A 15294-nucleotide genomic window follows, 5' to 3' on the forward strand; every position below is an offset into this window, starting at 1 on the left:
TTTTATTTTAGCGTTTTTTAATACTATATAAATAATTAAAAATATTATATTAAACTTACACGTAATTATATATAGGGATTTATTATAATCTAATAATACTAAAATTACCGCCCTAGCTTTAAAACTAAATTAATAGTTACGTTAATAATTAGCGCTTAATTTAGTACTAAATTTACGCGTTTCTAATATCTTATACAGTTATAATTACTATTATAAAATAATAATATTATTAAACGCGTATTTTATTAATGTGGGGTTGTGGTGGGGTGCTCGCAGACTTTTGAACACCTACTGTAGTAAGCCGGGGTACTTTGCTGGCCAAGAAGCAACAAGATGCAGCGCAAACACTAAAGTGGGCATCAAGTCACCCATAACTGCGCAGGGTTCCAAGACCTAATGTGGGATATCGAGTGAAAACTTATGACTTCACCGCGGCCCGGGGCCAACATGCATGTCTCAACGGATTCGGAGATGTTTACATGACAAGTTCAGCTCAGCCAGCCACCCATCGTTGCGCCAGAGGAAAAGCCGCCACGAGTTAACAGGCCTTGGGTACTTTGATAGACGGAGATGACTCAGCTCCAAAAGCGTATTAAAGCTTATTTGTTGTCAGGTATAGATATATATAAGCTGCAGGTATCCTTCAGCGTCAAGTGCACCCTCGTCATGCTTCCTATTAACATCTTCACCGAGGAGAAATAAACTTGACCTCAGTAATACCAGATTTAGTATTCATATACTCCCAAGGCCACTGATATGAAGCTCATCACTGTCGCCGTTGCCGCTCTGGCTTCCATCGTCGCTGCTTCGCCTTTTGCGCATAAATGCAAGCCTGCTACTTATCGATGTGAGCGTTCGCTGCGAGCCTGGGACGTTTGCAACACTAGCGGCGACTGGGTGGTGCGTATCCCCTTGGAATTACTGACATGGTTAAATTGTGCTGATGATGGCTTGGTGTTAGTTTGCTGGCCGCTGCCCGCGCGGAACCATCTGCAAGTTCAACAAGCAAAATAACAGCCCTTACTGCCTCCCTCGCCGCACGGTCGAGTACGACTACACGGACGAATACTACTACCCCGACGAAGAACTTGAAATCTAATCTGCTTCATCTCGAAAACGGGGTGGTCTGAGATTTGTCCCGACCGCCAGATGGTCAAGATTGCATGACCGTTTAGGGACGCATTAAGCAGTTTGTTTTGGACTGGTTCAAGTATAGTCTAGTACCTGATGGGTATTTTGAATATACTATCGTTTTGTTAAATTTAATTACCGTGTAAAGTGTTGGGGGATTGAGCTGCATGAGCACAAAAATAAGGAGTGAGCGAGCATGCCGGCTACAGTCCTGCGATGTAGTTGTTCATTGAGACGGCACGAGGCTGTAGAATTTTGCCTCTGGATTGGTGGACAGGGATTTTAGCAAGCACCATTTTAGGCTTATAGTTCTTATAAGTAGCCAATGGCTGCAGGTCAGGATATCACTCTACTTGAGCGTGGCAACAACCCCGACATGGTCACAAGATTAGACTCTGCATGTCTAGTAGTAAAGTGGACTTTAATAGTAGATAATAGCTGGCTTTTATTTATTTTTATTTAAAATATAATACTTAAAAATACGTAAATAAATAGGCGGCCTTTTATCATAATATATAATTAGGTTCTCTTTGTAGGGCAGTAGCACTGCGTCAAGGCCGAGCTTTACAAGCCTGTCCTGGGGTCTTGGGTCGCAGATGGCCCATTGTAGACTGGTTTTTGGCTTTGCTCTAGCAAACGCCAGTGCGAAGGGGATCACGAATATTGTAGAGTGATGCATTGACTTGGGATTTGATTGGGACTAGGCGGCGTTTGGGTTTGGACAGAGGATGCCAAGTTGGAGACGGGATATACGCTGGGAAATAGTAGCTGCGAAAATCTGGGTTCAGCCCAAAGTCGAGACCAAAATTAGGCTGCAGAGACTAGTACAGGACTTTTGCTGACCGGTCTGCATGTCTCGTTCAATGTCTTGCGATTATTAAGAAATGACGTAACATGTCTCAGGGCGCCTATTGTTGGCTCAGGTGTTTGCGGCAGGGAAGGGAGCGAGAATTGTTCCTGGATGTTTTCGAATGTTTATTCGAAAACTTGCTGGTAGCTTGGGGCAGTTGAATATCACAATGCAGAGCATTCAGGTTTCGCGATAACATATCGGCAACGAGGTGAGGCATGACGTAGGCTTGACCTTAGCGGCGACCATCGTGACAGTTTGACAGCTTCAAGTCCGGCTGTGCCTCGAATTTGTTCCCCACCTTGTATTCAAGCTGTCGGTGATCTTACCAATGTTTGTGCTACGAATGTGGCTTGGGTGGCTTGGGCACACAGGCAGAAACATCACCAACCCATCGTCACATGAGCGGCTGTTTATATAAAAGCGGGCGTTTAGAGTTTACAACGTCAGAGATAGGTCATACTGATGATTGTTTTCTGTCTTGAGCAGTTTCGATATAAATCCAGATGCGCTGTACATGCCACAGACAAACCAGACGTCTCTAGTAACCATTCAAGTGTGTTGAGCTATCTGAGCAACTGTCACGGGCATCTGAATTTACGCCACAGTGTAAACAATGAGAGAGCAGCGTACATCAAGTTCGGGACAGGAGAATACCAGGGTTCAACTAGACAGTGCAAAAGGAAAATGCTGCACCGCCACTAATTCCGTAGATGATTGACCTCCTCATATGCCTCCTAGTATAGATGTCTTGTATTTTTACCCGTCGACAAAGCATCCCGACCTGTCAATTTCAAAACGCATTGAGCCATCTCTGCCCACGAAGGTGTGAAGCCACAAGGCTATGAACTGGCGAGCTACAACTTGACGAATGGTTGTTCTGGGGCCCATCGGGAAACAGCTATTGTTGAAGCGGCTGTTTCCTTGCAAGCGCCGTGTGAGGTGCTTTAAGGGCTGTTCTTGGCGCCCGGGCCGTTGCCCTTGTTTGAGTTGACCGTCTCGATGCAGGATCTCAACCCTTTACCGTATTCCTGAAAACACTCCCGTCCTTTCTTCGGATCCGTTTCGTAGCACGTGTCGAAATACTTTTCCACTTGTCTGGGCATACAGCTTGCCATGGTCCAGAGACATCTTCCTCAACTGGTGCAGAGATGCAGAGACATTTCCCCCAACTCGTGCAGACGGGGTGTATCCTGTGACGAATGCGATGGCGATGAGAGAGAACTTTATTGTGAAAGTCTTGAATCGATGTGTCAAGGAAAAATGTGGTGCAAGGTAATAGCTAGGCTGCTTGTAGCGAGGATGGTGTTGAGTGTGATAAATTATCTCTGGCCGTCTTATCTCTTAGGATGCGGGGGCGGGCATAAGTTCTCAATACGCCTCACATTGAATCCCGTCATGATAACCCGTGTGATATTTTTCAGAATCGCTATGCTACTATACACGCTATAAAATACACCAGTAAATTACAAATATTTGCATCTAATTGCCCTCGTCTTCATGATATTGTGACTCTGCCAAGCTTGCATTTGGCAGAATCAGGCTCCACGCTTTCTCAAGCGCCATGTTTTCAAACGCAATATCCGGATGATGTTGCTTGTCCTGCCACACGCTGCCCGTCTTTTCGACGTCTGCCCACCCAGTCATGTCAATTTCCGTATCACTCGTCGCACTATTAATGTCACTATTTGCACCGCGCTCCGTCATGCCAATCTTTTCAACATACTCCCACTGCGCAAAGACGGTGGGCATGACACTGTAAACTATCAAGTCGCCAGACAAGGTCATCCGGCGCATCAACAAGTCAACAGGGTTGTCCAGGTCCACAGAGGAGCGAAGGAGGAGTTTAGCAGCACCAGTCCGGCTCACCGCGTATGCGGTAGTGCATACAATACCACCAGATAGCCGTACGACTCTGTCGTGGCCCAATGTCTGGCCAAAGTAGTCCTTTCCTTCAGTCACGTGCTTGTCTGGATAGGACAGGCTGACGTCACTATTTACAGAAGATTCGAAGCATTGTCCGAAAGACAGCATATCCCAGTGCCTACTATGCCAAGGATCATTAGGATTGAGCTGTAGAGAATCGTGAGATGTGTTGTGAGAGCGCCCTGCATTCCATGCCGCGTCATGAATCGGCTTAGAGTCCAGCCGACCGAGCAAGTCAGTAAAGTGTGGGTTCAGGGTGGACATGATGTCACGGATATTAATATCCCAAGCCGCATCGGATTCGATAATAAGGACGGCAGGAGACTTGTCACGAAGCATTCGGGACCATATCTAGAATGTCAGGGCGGACCGATTGGCCATGGTTGCTGGGAAAAACTTACATTGGCATGAGCTCGCCAACAACCCTTTTCTCCATCTCGTATAACACCTATCCGATGGGTTGGTGGCATGCCGGCATCGTGGATATCGTCCGACTGGACGCCAGCTGCCTCACTTATGTCCAGACCGGACAAGTACGCTTGCAGAGTCGCAGCATCTAAGCGGTCGAAGCGGTGTTTCAAGTTGATGAACTCAATGGATGAGAATCCCAGGGTACTGTTTCCCGCTCTGGCAAGTGTTCTAGACTGAATACTGTACTTGTCTTGGCGTGTCAAAGTTAATATGCTTGAGCTGTACTCGGGCTTTTTATTGGGTGGGCATACTCAAGCTGCTTTGGTATAAGGGCAGGTCAAGCGAAGAGTATTTGATAATAAGCATCACAACACCAATCGCAATCACTATCCGAAGGATACGATTTGAGCGGCCTGAGGCGAGAGACAAGGCGCTGTGAAGCCACGTGGGCTTTTGCGAAATGGCCATCCTTGGCCGTGGAGAGGTGGAGGTTAAATTGACATGAAAAATAGAAATATCCCAGGTAAAAAGTTGTGATAAATAGATTAAATAGTTTGTCACCAGTCGGTAAATTAAGTGCCGTGGTATCGGGAAATAAAACTGCAAGGCGACAACAAGGTTATCAAAAAATCATGTGGCAAAATTCTTTGTAACAAAAATTTATTATACTTTCTCACGTATATAGTGCGATAGCGAATGCACATTTGCTAGTGACCCACAGCCTCTTGTCAGTGTTGAAGCAGCATGAAACGTTTCAAAATTGGGGATGTGGCCTTTAATCCTACTCATCAGTGAGATTCAGGATCCCCTTGCAGGGGCCAGGGTCACTTGGTATTGATGACTCGGTCCATGTCTGCATAAACTGATAATATTATCCATTAATCATGTAAAAAGTGCAGCTGGCCAATCATGGAAGCTGTTTCCGAATCATGTCCCTTGACCAGACACCGAGTGAACCCAGATCCCTGGTGCCCTGTCGTAAGGGCCAAGTCGCTGCGACTGCGGCCCAAATGACGTTTTTTCAGTCAAAAAGAAGAGTCATAAATCCTCCTTCAATTGGCTCATTTCTTGGCTCGTGCTCAACTCATGCGGCAATTATTGGCGATATGCCTAAATGAAGATCCTCGTCATAACCCCCGAGAGCTTTCAGTTCTTCCTTGCTTCAATGCAATTAATCTGTTAGGTTCCGAATCCCGTGTCCATTTCACCACCTTCATCGCGACTGTTTCATGTTTTCCGTCAACACCATCGAAAATGAGGTCACTGACTATACGGCTAGATGGAGGAGGATATACTCCAAGCAGCCTGTAACCACCACGACCTGCAAGCAAGTCTTGCCCAAAGTTCACCGCGCAAGCCAAAAAAAAGAACCGCCTACCACCTCCTACCGCGCCTGCGTTATTGCGTCATCTGGTGACAGCACTTCCGGATCCTTCTAGACCCGAGTTGGAGAAGTCAACGGCAATCTACCTGATCTGATGTTGGTAGAGGAGATGCTTATTACCACGGCGCACGTGCATGTAAAAGTCCTACAAGTACGTGGCGCCTAATATAAATATCATCTTCATGTTATTGCCTTTCTTTTAAATGTTGGTAGGCTATTTAAAGAACTCCTAGCCTTAGATAAAGACTTAAATATCGTCCTTTTACGCCCTCCTATTATAGACGGAGACCCTTGCCGCGGCAGCAGCTACACGCGATTTATGAGTACGCCGTTCATGTCTGTTCAATTAGCTACATTCCCTGCAGCGCCATACACCTTAAAGTACATGGAAGTTTATTTATAAATATTATAGCTATATAATAATAAGTCTGGAAAATCTTGACTGGTATAACAAATCTCAAAAGAGATATTCGATTAACTTGACTCCTATAACTATTTAAACATCCGCTACCGAAAATAACATCTGTTGCCTTTTGTCTTGAAAGAGAGACGCAGACTCTGCAACGTCCAGCAGTTCACGGTTTAATACCAGGAACCTCTATATCTGCCGCAACGCAAGATATATTGCTAAATGCAAAAGCCACACACGAGCCATAATAACTGCTCATCTTCAAAATTCACACCCACCATCTATGCCTTGCCATTCCCCTCCCCCCTCCGAACCCACTCCAAGCCATCCAAACCCCCATACTTTGCGCGAAACTCGTCGGCCAAGTAATTCCCCCTCGGGGCAAAGACCCCCCCGGTCGCGGCCTTGGGCATCGCGCCCGCCGCGGCCTTGACATACGTCGAATTCAGATTCATCAGCGGCGCCAACTCGAGGGCCTCGGGGTTCCGCACCCGCGGCACCACGCTCGTGCCGCCGTTTCGCCCCAGCGTCCGGAGCAGCCGCACGGCCAAGGTGGCAGTCGCGTCGGCGCCCAGCGTCCACGAGGCATTCGTGTACCCCATGACGAAGAAGGCGTTCGGCACGTCCTGCAGCATGGCGCCCCTCCACATGAACTTGTCCGCCGGGGCGACGGGCCTGCCGTCGACGTCGACGGTCGCGCCGCCGCCCAGCTGCATCTTCAACCCGGTCGCCGTGACGATGACGTCGGCGTCCAGGAAGCCCCCCGCCTCGAGCTGGATGCCGGCGGGCGTGACGGTCCGTATAGTGCCCGTGACGACGTCGGCGCGCCCCGTGTGCAGCGCCTTGTAGAAGTCGCCGTCGGGGCAGACGCACAGGCGCTGCGTCCACGGGTCGTAGGCCGGGTTGAAGTGCGGATCGAAGGACATGGTGGGCGGCAGGAGGCGCAGGGTGCCGCGGCGAAACAGCCACCGCGCCGACTGGGGGAAGGCCCGGCAGAAGAGGAACAAGAGGCGCGACGTGACGATCCAGCGGAGCCGCTTGAGCCGCAGGGCCACGGCGCGGGGGAGCACGTAGTCGACGAGGGAGCGGGTTGAGCGGTTGGGCAGCGCGACAATGTACGTCGGGCTGCGCTGGAGCATGGTCGCCAGCTTGGCCTTTTCCGCGAGCTTGGGCACGAGGGTGACGGCCGTGGCGCCCGAGCCGATGACGACGACCTTTTTGTCGGTGTAGTCGAGCGTCGAGGGCCAGAACTGGGGATGCACTACTTGGCCGGCAAAGGTGTCGAGGCCGGGAATGTGCGCTTGCAGCGGCGTGCTGTAGTCGTAGTAGCCGGTGCCGAAGACGACGAAGCGCGACGAGATGGAGGTGGCTTTGGTGCCCCGGGTCACGGACAGTGTCCATTCTTGGTATTCCGTAGACCACGAGGCATGCTGGAGTTTGTGTTTGAAGCGGATGTTTTTGTCGATGCCGTGCTTGGACGACGCCTCGGCGAGGTATTCCAGGATGGACTCGCCCGTGGCAATGGGGTTGTTGCGGTTCCACGGGTACCACTGGAAGCCAAACGTGAAGAGGTCCGAGTCGGACCGGATCCCGGGATACTTGAAGAGATCCCACGTCCCGCCGATGGCGTCGCGCGCCTCGAGGATGCAGTATCTGTAGCGGGGGAAGTTGGACTGGATGCGGTACGCCGTGTTGATGCCTGAGATGCCGGCACCGACGATGACGACGTCGAAATCCGGAGCGCTGGCCATGCTGTATCGTCTTTGTGCCCGGACACGAGTCGTAGAATGGTCACGATGGAGGCGATTGTAGAGTCATGGTCGCGTGCGGGCTCTGTACGTCTCTTATCAAGCCCGGCTGGCCCACAGCGTCGGAAAGGACCCGGCACAACTCTCAAGACACCGCGGACGGGTCGTTGACAGAGTCCGTGAAACGATGGGGCCAAGATGCGTCTCGGACAATTGATGCGATCCGTCGGTGCCCACTGCCGAGGCACGCCCGGCCCCGGTCGGCAATGCACGTCTTCGAAAGGATTTCCCCTTTCGGCCACGACTGACACCGTGACATGGACTGTCAACTGCCAATGGGGCCCGAGGCTAGTTGTTCCACTGGTGCCTGGACATTGGGGTTTTGCTCCGTCTCCGATGCATGTGGACTTGCGAAAGCCGGGACTCGGGACTGACCCGACACGGGCGCCGGGATTGTGTGTCAAGGCCGCAAGTTGTAACCACCACCATGTGGCCGGCACACGTGCTAAATTTGATATCCAGAGCGGCGCATATCTGCCAGTGCCTTTTCAATGGCTTGGCCGTCCGCCTCAAACGTCATGTGTGTCGGGGCTTCCTGTGCACTCACCCACTTCAGCTCATACTGCTGCTCCCAGGGCTCCTTTGCATCCTGTCTGGGATCCTGCAATGAATCGGCTTGTGCGGCATACCAGAAAATCACCTTGAACGCGAGAGTCATCTCACACCGATATGTCGTAATACCTATAGGTTCGCAATGGTGTGCCCAACCAGTCAGACCGCTAGCACGTTCCGTGCTGGTCCCCTCCTCATCTACGTCTTCCCAGACATCGTGGTCGTCTTCGCCTTCTCCAGCAGAATCCGCTGCGAATGCCTCGTCATTGACAGGTTCGCCGAGCATTTGCGCCGTTGGCGTTGCGCGGGTCAGGCCCTTTAGGGGGAGAGGAATGACGTGCAAGCCTGTTTCTTCGCGCGTCTCTCGCAGCGCGGCGGCGTGGACGTCCTCGCCAATGTTCTTTCGACCTTTTGGAAGCTGGTTGATGCCGGTGGACGGGTCGTGAATCAAGGCAACCTTGCGTAGTGTAGGGTCAATGACTACGCATCCGCCGCAAATGAGGGCGCCTTGCGACGGCGTGAATCGTGGAATGAACTCGCCAGAGGGGAAACCAGATGGCGATTTGGGCTTGTGAAATTGTTTCGCCGATAGAGGCATGGCAGCGTCTACGTTTGTTGGGCGACGGCCGCGAGGGAATGGACTAATAGCGAGATGGTGGCGCGCGGTAGAGTGTCAAAGACTGCGAAACGTCTGGATTACTCTGTCACAGCAAATCGTCTGATGTCGAAATAAAATGCAGCGCGACCGGAATTGGATGGGCTGGTTGATGTCCCCGGAGTACGTCATTGTGGACGCTTTCGACAGTGGCTGACGACGATCCACGGGACGCAACCCTCGGCATGGCTTGAGCCTCTGCAGCCTTCAAGCTGTCACTGCTCCTCTATCAGCTTGGCGTGTAGTATTTTGGCCTTGTCTCGATGCGACAGCAGGGCTGCAGACTGAGATGGATATTCCAGGGGTCAAGGATACTCACGACCATACACCAATCTTTCTCGACGCTCTTGCTCGTAGCAGAATGTGTGACAAGGGCGAAAGGCTTGGAGCATCATGACTCGATTCATCTAACAACAGTCTTTGATATCAAAAGTCCTTCATGTTGGTTTCCCCCCAAGGCCCAGCTGACCAAGGAGCTTTTTGAAATACAACAAGTCGGTGAGGTTTCTGCCCTAGGTCCCGTGATCATAGCCCTCGTGTAACCAACCCTGTGCGACAAGAGCCGATTCACCTAAAATGAATTTGATACTACAATAAAATGCTTAGCCGGATCAAGATTTCGGCCCCAATACGCAAGTTGACAGCTTCGGTTTTGAAAGTAGCTCTACTGAGCATCTGTGTTTATCTTGGTCTTGATTCCACCATGATGCGTGACAGCTTACAATAACCATTGAGTGCTCTTGGGTACAGAAGCCATATCCCGACTCGCGGTTCGTCAAACAGATTACCCGTCATCGCTCACGAGCGTTCATCTCGGGCCTCCATCAGTTTGGATGGCAACATCGCCGTAGTCAACACGCACCCCAACGACACGCCCCCGGCCAAATAAAGCACGCTGTTAATATCTCCATTGCCGTCATGCCCCGTCGTTCTCCCATACAAGTGCTGCGCAATCAGGGGGCTAATAATACCAAACAGCCGACCCCAGAAACTGGCCACTCCGCATGCCGTTCCTCTCACAGGCGCAGGGAATGCCTCGGGCGTCCATCCATACAAGACGGCATTAAACATGGACTGAAAGAAGTACTGGAGGGCGAAAAGACCCTCATTTTTCGCTATTGTGTCGGCTTTGGAGAGGAGCAGGATGGATGCGCCCATGAGACCCGAAGACACGACCATTGTCCACTTGCGCCCGATTGCGGGAACACGGCAGACAAAAGCTCCTAGTAGGACGCCAATGATACCCGGAGCATAGGTGTAGATGTATGCGGCATAGGTGAATGCAAGGCTGGCGGATGCGGCGCCATTTTTGAGAGCCAAGATTCGGGGAAGATAGAAGCCTGGTAATGTGTAAACAAGTTTCCGCCACCACCAGGGTGTTGAAGAGCAAACCTACCAGCAACTGTGAATCCCCAAAAGTCCATAATGTAAGTGAGCCATACCAGGATGGTAAGTCGCGTCATCTGAAAGCCATCAAACAGCATCTTGTATCTCTCCAGCCATCGGCGAAACTTGATAGAGCTCTCTCTCACCAACGAAACACCCTTTTGGCCAGGGATCAATAAGTCGGACGATGTTACCTCTTCACTGCAGCCGTTTGGTTCGAGGGCTTGAAAGTCCTCAATGGTTAAGAAACACCGCTGTCTATCTACCTTGGCTATGTGCTGCATTGTCGCTATGGCCTTGGCATCTTCTCCCTTGTATAGGAGATACTTGGGGGTTTCTCGAAACGTAAAGACGGCAAATCGTAAAAAGAAGACCACAAACGATATGGCACCTAGCGTATACAGAAAGTAACGCCAGCCCATATTGTCGGAACGCGAGCAGCAAGCAGCCCCTGGAGCAGCGGTACGGCACGATTGCAGAGGATTCTTCTCGGAAAAGTTTGGAGAGCACGCATAGACCGGGATGAAGCCAAAAGCAATGGCGCTGCACACGACCACTCCCAGAGGCTGAAAGACGGACAAGCACGCAAGCAGGAAGCGGCGGTTCTCAATGCAAAGTTAGCAACGTGTGGCTTCGCCGCCGATGGCGGATACTCACTTGTGGAACAAATTCAAGAAAGATGGCACTGTCGACGGGGATATTCCCGCCGACTCCGAAGCCAACAAAGGCAGTGATGACAAGCAAATTTTTGTAATCGTTTGAGAAGCCGAGACACAGGCCGAAGGTGCATGAGAGGAGGCAGGTCAGATTGAATGCCCAGCGGCGACCTGAACTGTCGACTGTTAGGCCAGCGTGCTCGAACGGACAACGGACGGTTAGACACTTGACTCGATAGTATAAAGGTACTGACCGACAATATCTGAAATCAAGCCCCAGAATATGGCGCCCGCTGTTAGGCCGGCGTTGAAGCTCGTCGAAATGTTTCCTGACTGACTGTCTCGAAAGCCCATCTCTTGCTGTACGGGACTGAGGACCAGGCCAAACGCCTGGGCCCAGAGAAGATCGAGAAAGTAGCCCAGCCCGCACAGGATCCAGATGTACCACTGGTATCGGCCCATGCCCTGACGATCGATTTCTCGGTTGACCAGGCGACATTTCTTCTCGTACAGCGTCAAACCCTCGAGACCGGCGACAGGGAGGCTCAGTTGAGCACACTCGTCCGACTGGGGCGAGGAATGAACTTGCTGCATGTTGAAGTTGTGAAAGACCTGATCGGAACTCGACGCAATGGTTACTGTCCTTCTTTTTTTGCCTAGGCTGGAGGACTAGGAACAGCTTGCTGCGGCAGAGGGTCGGACAACGTATGTATAGTTGACAATCGGCAAGCAGGACGTTTATTCGTCTTGTTCAGTTTTCCCACCAATAGTCTGCGTATTTATTACATCCACAAAGGCTTTGCACAGCAGCATCTTTAGTCATGGTGCTCAAAACCCACGACAGCCGGCCATGGCACCAACTAGCCCACGGCTTGGCTCACCGCGGGCAATCGCGAAATTTCGCCTACCGCTCTATACTACTTACCTGATGAATCATAATGCAGTCTATGTCTTTGAGTGACAGTTCCTGCTTGTAACTGTTGCTCAACCCGCCGCGGATTGAGGTGCAGGGCGATGGAAGCTAAAAGGAACCACATGGCAGGAATTAGTCAAGATCAACGACGTCATGAACCGGCCGCTCGGCGGACATGATTGACGCAAACGGTCCTTACGCCAAAAGGTAGTTCAACTTGCCGGGGCTCCTCTAGTCGCTCAAGTTGACTTTTCCTGCCGCGAGATTAGAAATGCATGGGACTCTCTAAATAACTTGGCTATGCTAATATTTCCCTTGTGCTGTCGGCTCTTAATAAGGGACCGCATAAATTATAGCTCTTATATATAGTAGAACTATTATAAAATAAATAAATTCTATATATTAAAGATTTTATTTATTTAATAAAAAAGGTTTTTTTAAATTTAATAAATTTAAAGTAAAATATAAAATAAAATAATAATATTTTTTATTTAAATTTTAAAATTTTAATAAAAATTTTATTAAATAAAAAATTTACTTAATAATATTTTAATATAATTAATATTAAAAGTTATTAATAATTAATAAAATAAAATATTTTTATATATTTTTATATATTTTTATATATTTTTATATATTTTTATATATTTTTATATATTTTTATATATTTTTATATATTTTTATATATTTTATATATTTATTATTAAACTTTTTTTTCTTATATTAATTTAAAAATATCCTATAATACAAGCTTTATATACACCTTTTAGCCTTATTTAGTTATCTAAGCGGACTACCTTTTTCTGGTTTATCCCGAACAGGCAATTTTTGTTGTCGCGGGCTGGGGCGGGCGCTCCGTCTCGCCCGGCGCTTCCCAACGCCATTTTTGTTCACCCGTGCCAGTGTATCACGCTGCTTGTGGGACGGCGGATATGTAATTAAGCGACCGAGGGGGGCCGCTGCCTTCTGGCGAGGTTTCTCGTGGTTATTCTTCATCTCGTGGACATCCTCCATCTCGTGGTCACTGTCCATTCCGCGGGGTGCACTAGGCCCGGCAGTCGGCAACAGGGTTTGAGGAGTACATGTAGCCTCTTGTAGCTCTAGCTCGGGCTCTATCGGGGTGATTCTCGATTGCGGTGTTGTTAATCCCCAGCCTGCAAAATGTACGCTAAGGATCTGGGCAGCTGAGGCCCGGCGATCTGGATGCAGCCTCCCCATGTGCGCGTATAATAGGGATTCTCGGGCTTTCGCCAGCAATGCCTCTAGAACAATGCCATAGTCAGAGGTATGGATTGGAAAGCTCTCAAACGTGGAATCGACGGCAACCATGGTAGCAAAGAGGGACCATACGTCCATCTTGTGGCTCTGCGGCGCATCCACTTTGCTCTTTTCAGGCACCATCTCAGGGGCCCGATAAAAGCCTGTGCCGCATTTGCTTGTAGCCAGATCATGGTGATGAGCGAATCCAAAGTCAGCCAGCTGAAAATGGTAACCACAGCGAGCGATTTTGCCCGAGGGGTAGTAGAGAATGTTCTCAGGCTTCACGTCCCGGTGGACCAGGCTCTCACTCGCCAGGTAATCCAGGGCGCTGAGCATCTGGGTTACCACGTCTAAGAATAAATGTTCGTTGACGTCAACTTTTTTTTCCTTGATGAGCGATTTCAAGGACCCTTCTCTCAAGGGCATCAAGATCTCGGGGTTGAGAGTGTGGAAGTGATTGTAGTCTAGATATTCGATAATATGTTTCTTGGCGTTTTGTCAGCATAACCGAGACGATGGGGGGGTCGATGTCACTGACATGGCTCAATCTCTGCAGGATCTTAATTTCCCTGTGCACCAAGGCTCGTGCTTCCTCGGGATTGGGGTGGTCTTGGAGATGAATCACTTTAATTGCAAATTCATAGCCTGATACCTGATCAGTTGCTGCATAGACTGTTCCAAAGGCCCCCGAGCCTATTTCTGTACGAAGGTCCGGGACATCGCTGAAATAAGTCCCCTTGACCGTGTTGAGCCTAGTCATATGCCATGAGATTAATTCCGAGGGGTCATACTCTGTCGGCCGCTCGCGAGATCCTATATACTGCATCCGGTGGACCGATTCTTGGTAACCTTGAAAGGCCAAGGCTTTTAGAAACTCGACGTCTTTGTGGCTGTTGCCCCGCTGCCAGATCAAGCGAAAGGTATAGTTGGCAATGAAGATGGAGTAAGCCTGACCAAAGAGGATAACGCCTTGCCCGGTAATTTGTTCTCGAGCAATGGTGGCTCCTTGGAGCTCTTGTTGAACCGACATGCCTGTTCCCGGACCGCCCTGGCCGTCATCCTCTGCGGTGCTGGTTTGAATGGAGAAATAAACCGTTGAAGGGCGTTTCGATCTGACCGAGAGAACAATAAGCCGTGTAGAGGGGTTAATCTCAAAGGCGACGTGAACAGTAGACATGGGGTTTTCGGGGGTGGTTTTCCTAAGAATCAAATCGGCATTTCGGCCTAGCCTGGTAATAACATGACCGCGAGGGAGGGACGAGACATGATAGCCGACTTCAAGACCATAACGTCCGTTTCGAGCCCTCGATACAAAACGTTCATTGTCAGGGTGAGCGAGGGCTTCCTCGGCCAGTCGGTTGGATGGTACGAGATGAAAGAGTGTTTTACGGTGGGGAGCCTGATCGGGAAGGCTCAGATCCATGGCGAGAAGAGGACAAAGAGGGTCGAGTGCTTAGAGGACGACGCGGCGAGAGGAGAAGAGAAAGGGCAACATTGAAGGGCTCAAGACGAGCCAAGGCAGCCTGATGAGCCCTTTTCTATTGACGACCAGTTGACACGCACGTAGCACATCGTCTGAGCCAATCAATCGTTGGGGCTATGGCATTGGTGGAAGCACCAAGGCGTCGCCGGCGGTTGGCCAACATTTGGAGGGCAAGATATTCCCGGTGAGATGTTATTGCAGGCACTGCCACGCCAGCCAATTTGATTCGGCGACGGCTGCATGGCGTTTGCTGTCAACTGGTCGATTCGCTACCCGCCCGCGATGCGCCCGTTATGGCTCGTGCAGGTGGTCAACGGTGCTGCCTGGCCGGTTGCCCGCCTCCTGATTGGCTGTCCACCTGCTGGGGCGACACCGCACACTCGCGCGCGCTGATGAGGCATCAATCCATGTCTCTTTCAGGTCAACCAGACCTGACTGACATTACATATGTCTGGTGGTCCTTGGCTCAT

At 50.1% G+C, this 15294-nt stretch overlaps 6 protein-coding genes across 6 annotated transcripts; 1 reads left to right on the forward strand and 5 right to left on the reverse strand.

Moving 5' to 3' along the window:
- Positions 1 to 756: 756 nt before the first annotated feature.
- MAA_03273 (uncharacterized protein) lies at positions 757 to 1099 on the forward strand (the record flags this gene model as incomplete). The annotated part of the gene is made up of 2 exons (XM_007821271.1): positions 757 to 900; positions 962 to 1099. 2 exons carry the CDS (start codon positions 757 to 759, stop codon positions 1097 to 1099), a joined length of 282 nt encoding a protein of 93 aa, XP_007819462.1.
- A 2364-nt stretch (positions 1100 to 3463) lies between these two features.
- On the reverse strand, positions 3464 to 4786 carry MAA_03272 (Glycosyl transferase, family 25; the record flags this gene model as incomplete). The annotated part of the gene is made up of 3 exons (XM_007821270.1): positions 3464 to 4258; positions 4309 to 4568; positions 4630 to 4786. 3 exons carry the CDS (start codon positions 4784 to 4786, stop codon positions 3464 to 3466), a joined length of 1212 nt encoding a protein of 403 aa, XP_007819461.1.
- Positions 4787 to 6392: 1606 nt separating this feature from the next.
- MAA_03271 (flavin-binding monooxygenase) lies at positions 6393 to 7862 on the reverse strand (the record flags this gene model as incomplete). The annotated part of the gene is made up of 1 exon (XM_007821269.1): positions 6393 to 7862. The coding sequence occupies one exon, from the start codon at positions 7860 to 7862 to the stop codon at positions 6393 to 6395; it is 1470 nt and encodes a 489-aa protein (XP_007819460.1).
- Positions 7863 to 8364: 502 nt separating this feature from the next.
- On the reverse strand, positions 8365 to 9069 carry MAA_03270 (NUDIX hydrolase domain protein; the record flags this gene model as incomplete). Its single annotated transcript, XM_007821268.1, has 1 exon — positions 8365 to 9069. One exon carries the CDS (start codon positions 9067 to 9069, stop codon positions 8365 to 8367), a length of 705 nt encoding a protein of 234 aa, XP_007819459.1.
- An 855-nt stretch (positions 9070 to 9924) lies between these two features.
- MAA_03269 (membrane transporter) lies at positions 9925 to 11762 on the reverse strand (the record flags this gene model as incomplete). The annotated part of the gene is made up of 4 exons (XM_007821267.2): positions 9925 to 10466; positions 10523 to 11078; positions 11170 to 11339; positions 11423 to 11762. 4 exons carry the CDS (start codon positions 11760 to 11762, stop codon positions 9925 to 9927), a joined length of 1608 nt encoding a protein of 535 aa, XP_007819458.2.
- Positions 11763 to 12861: 1099 nt separating this feature from the next.
- MAA_03268 (Protein kinase, catalytic domain protein) lies at positions 12862 to 14764 on the reverse strand (the record flags this gene model as incomplete). Its single annotated transcript, XM_007821266.1, has 2 exons — positions 12862 to 13827; positions 13880 to 14764. The coding sequence occupies 2 exons, from the start codon at positions 14762 to 14764 to the stop codon at positions 12862 to 12864; spliced, it is 1851 nt and encodes a 616-aa protein (XP_007819457.1).
- Between the last annotated feature and the right edge of the window lie 530 nt (positions 14765 to 15294).

Source organism: Metarhizium robertsii, assembly GCF_000187425.2.
Source record: "Metarhizium robertsii ARSEF 23 chromosome Unknown MAA_Scf_3, whole genome shotgun sequence".
Taxonomy (NCBI): Eukaryota; Fungi; Ascomycota; class Sordariomycetes; order Hypocreales; family Clavicipitaceae; genus Metarhizium; species Metarhizium robertsii.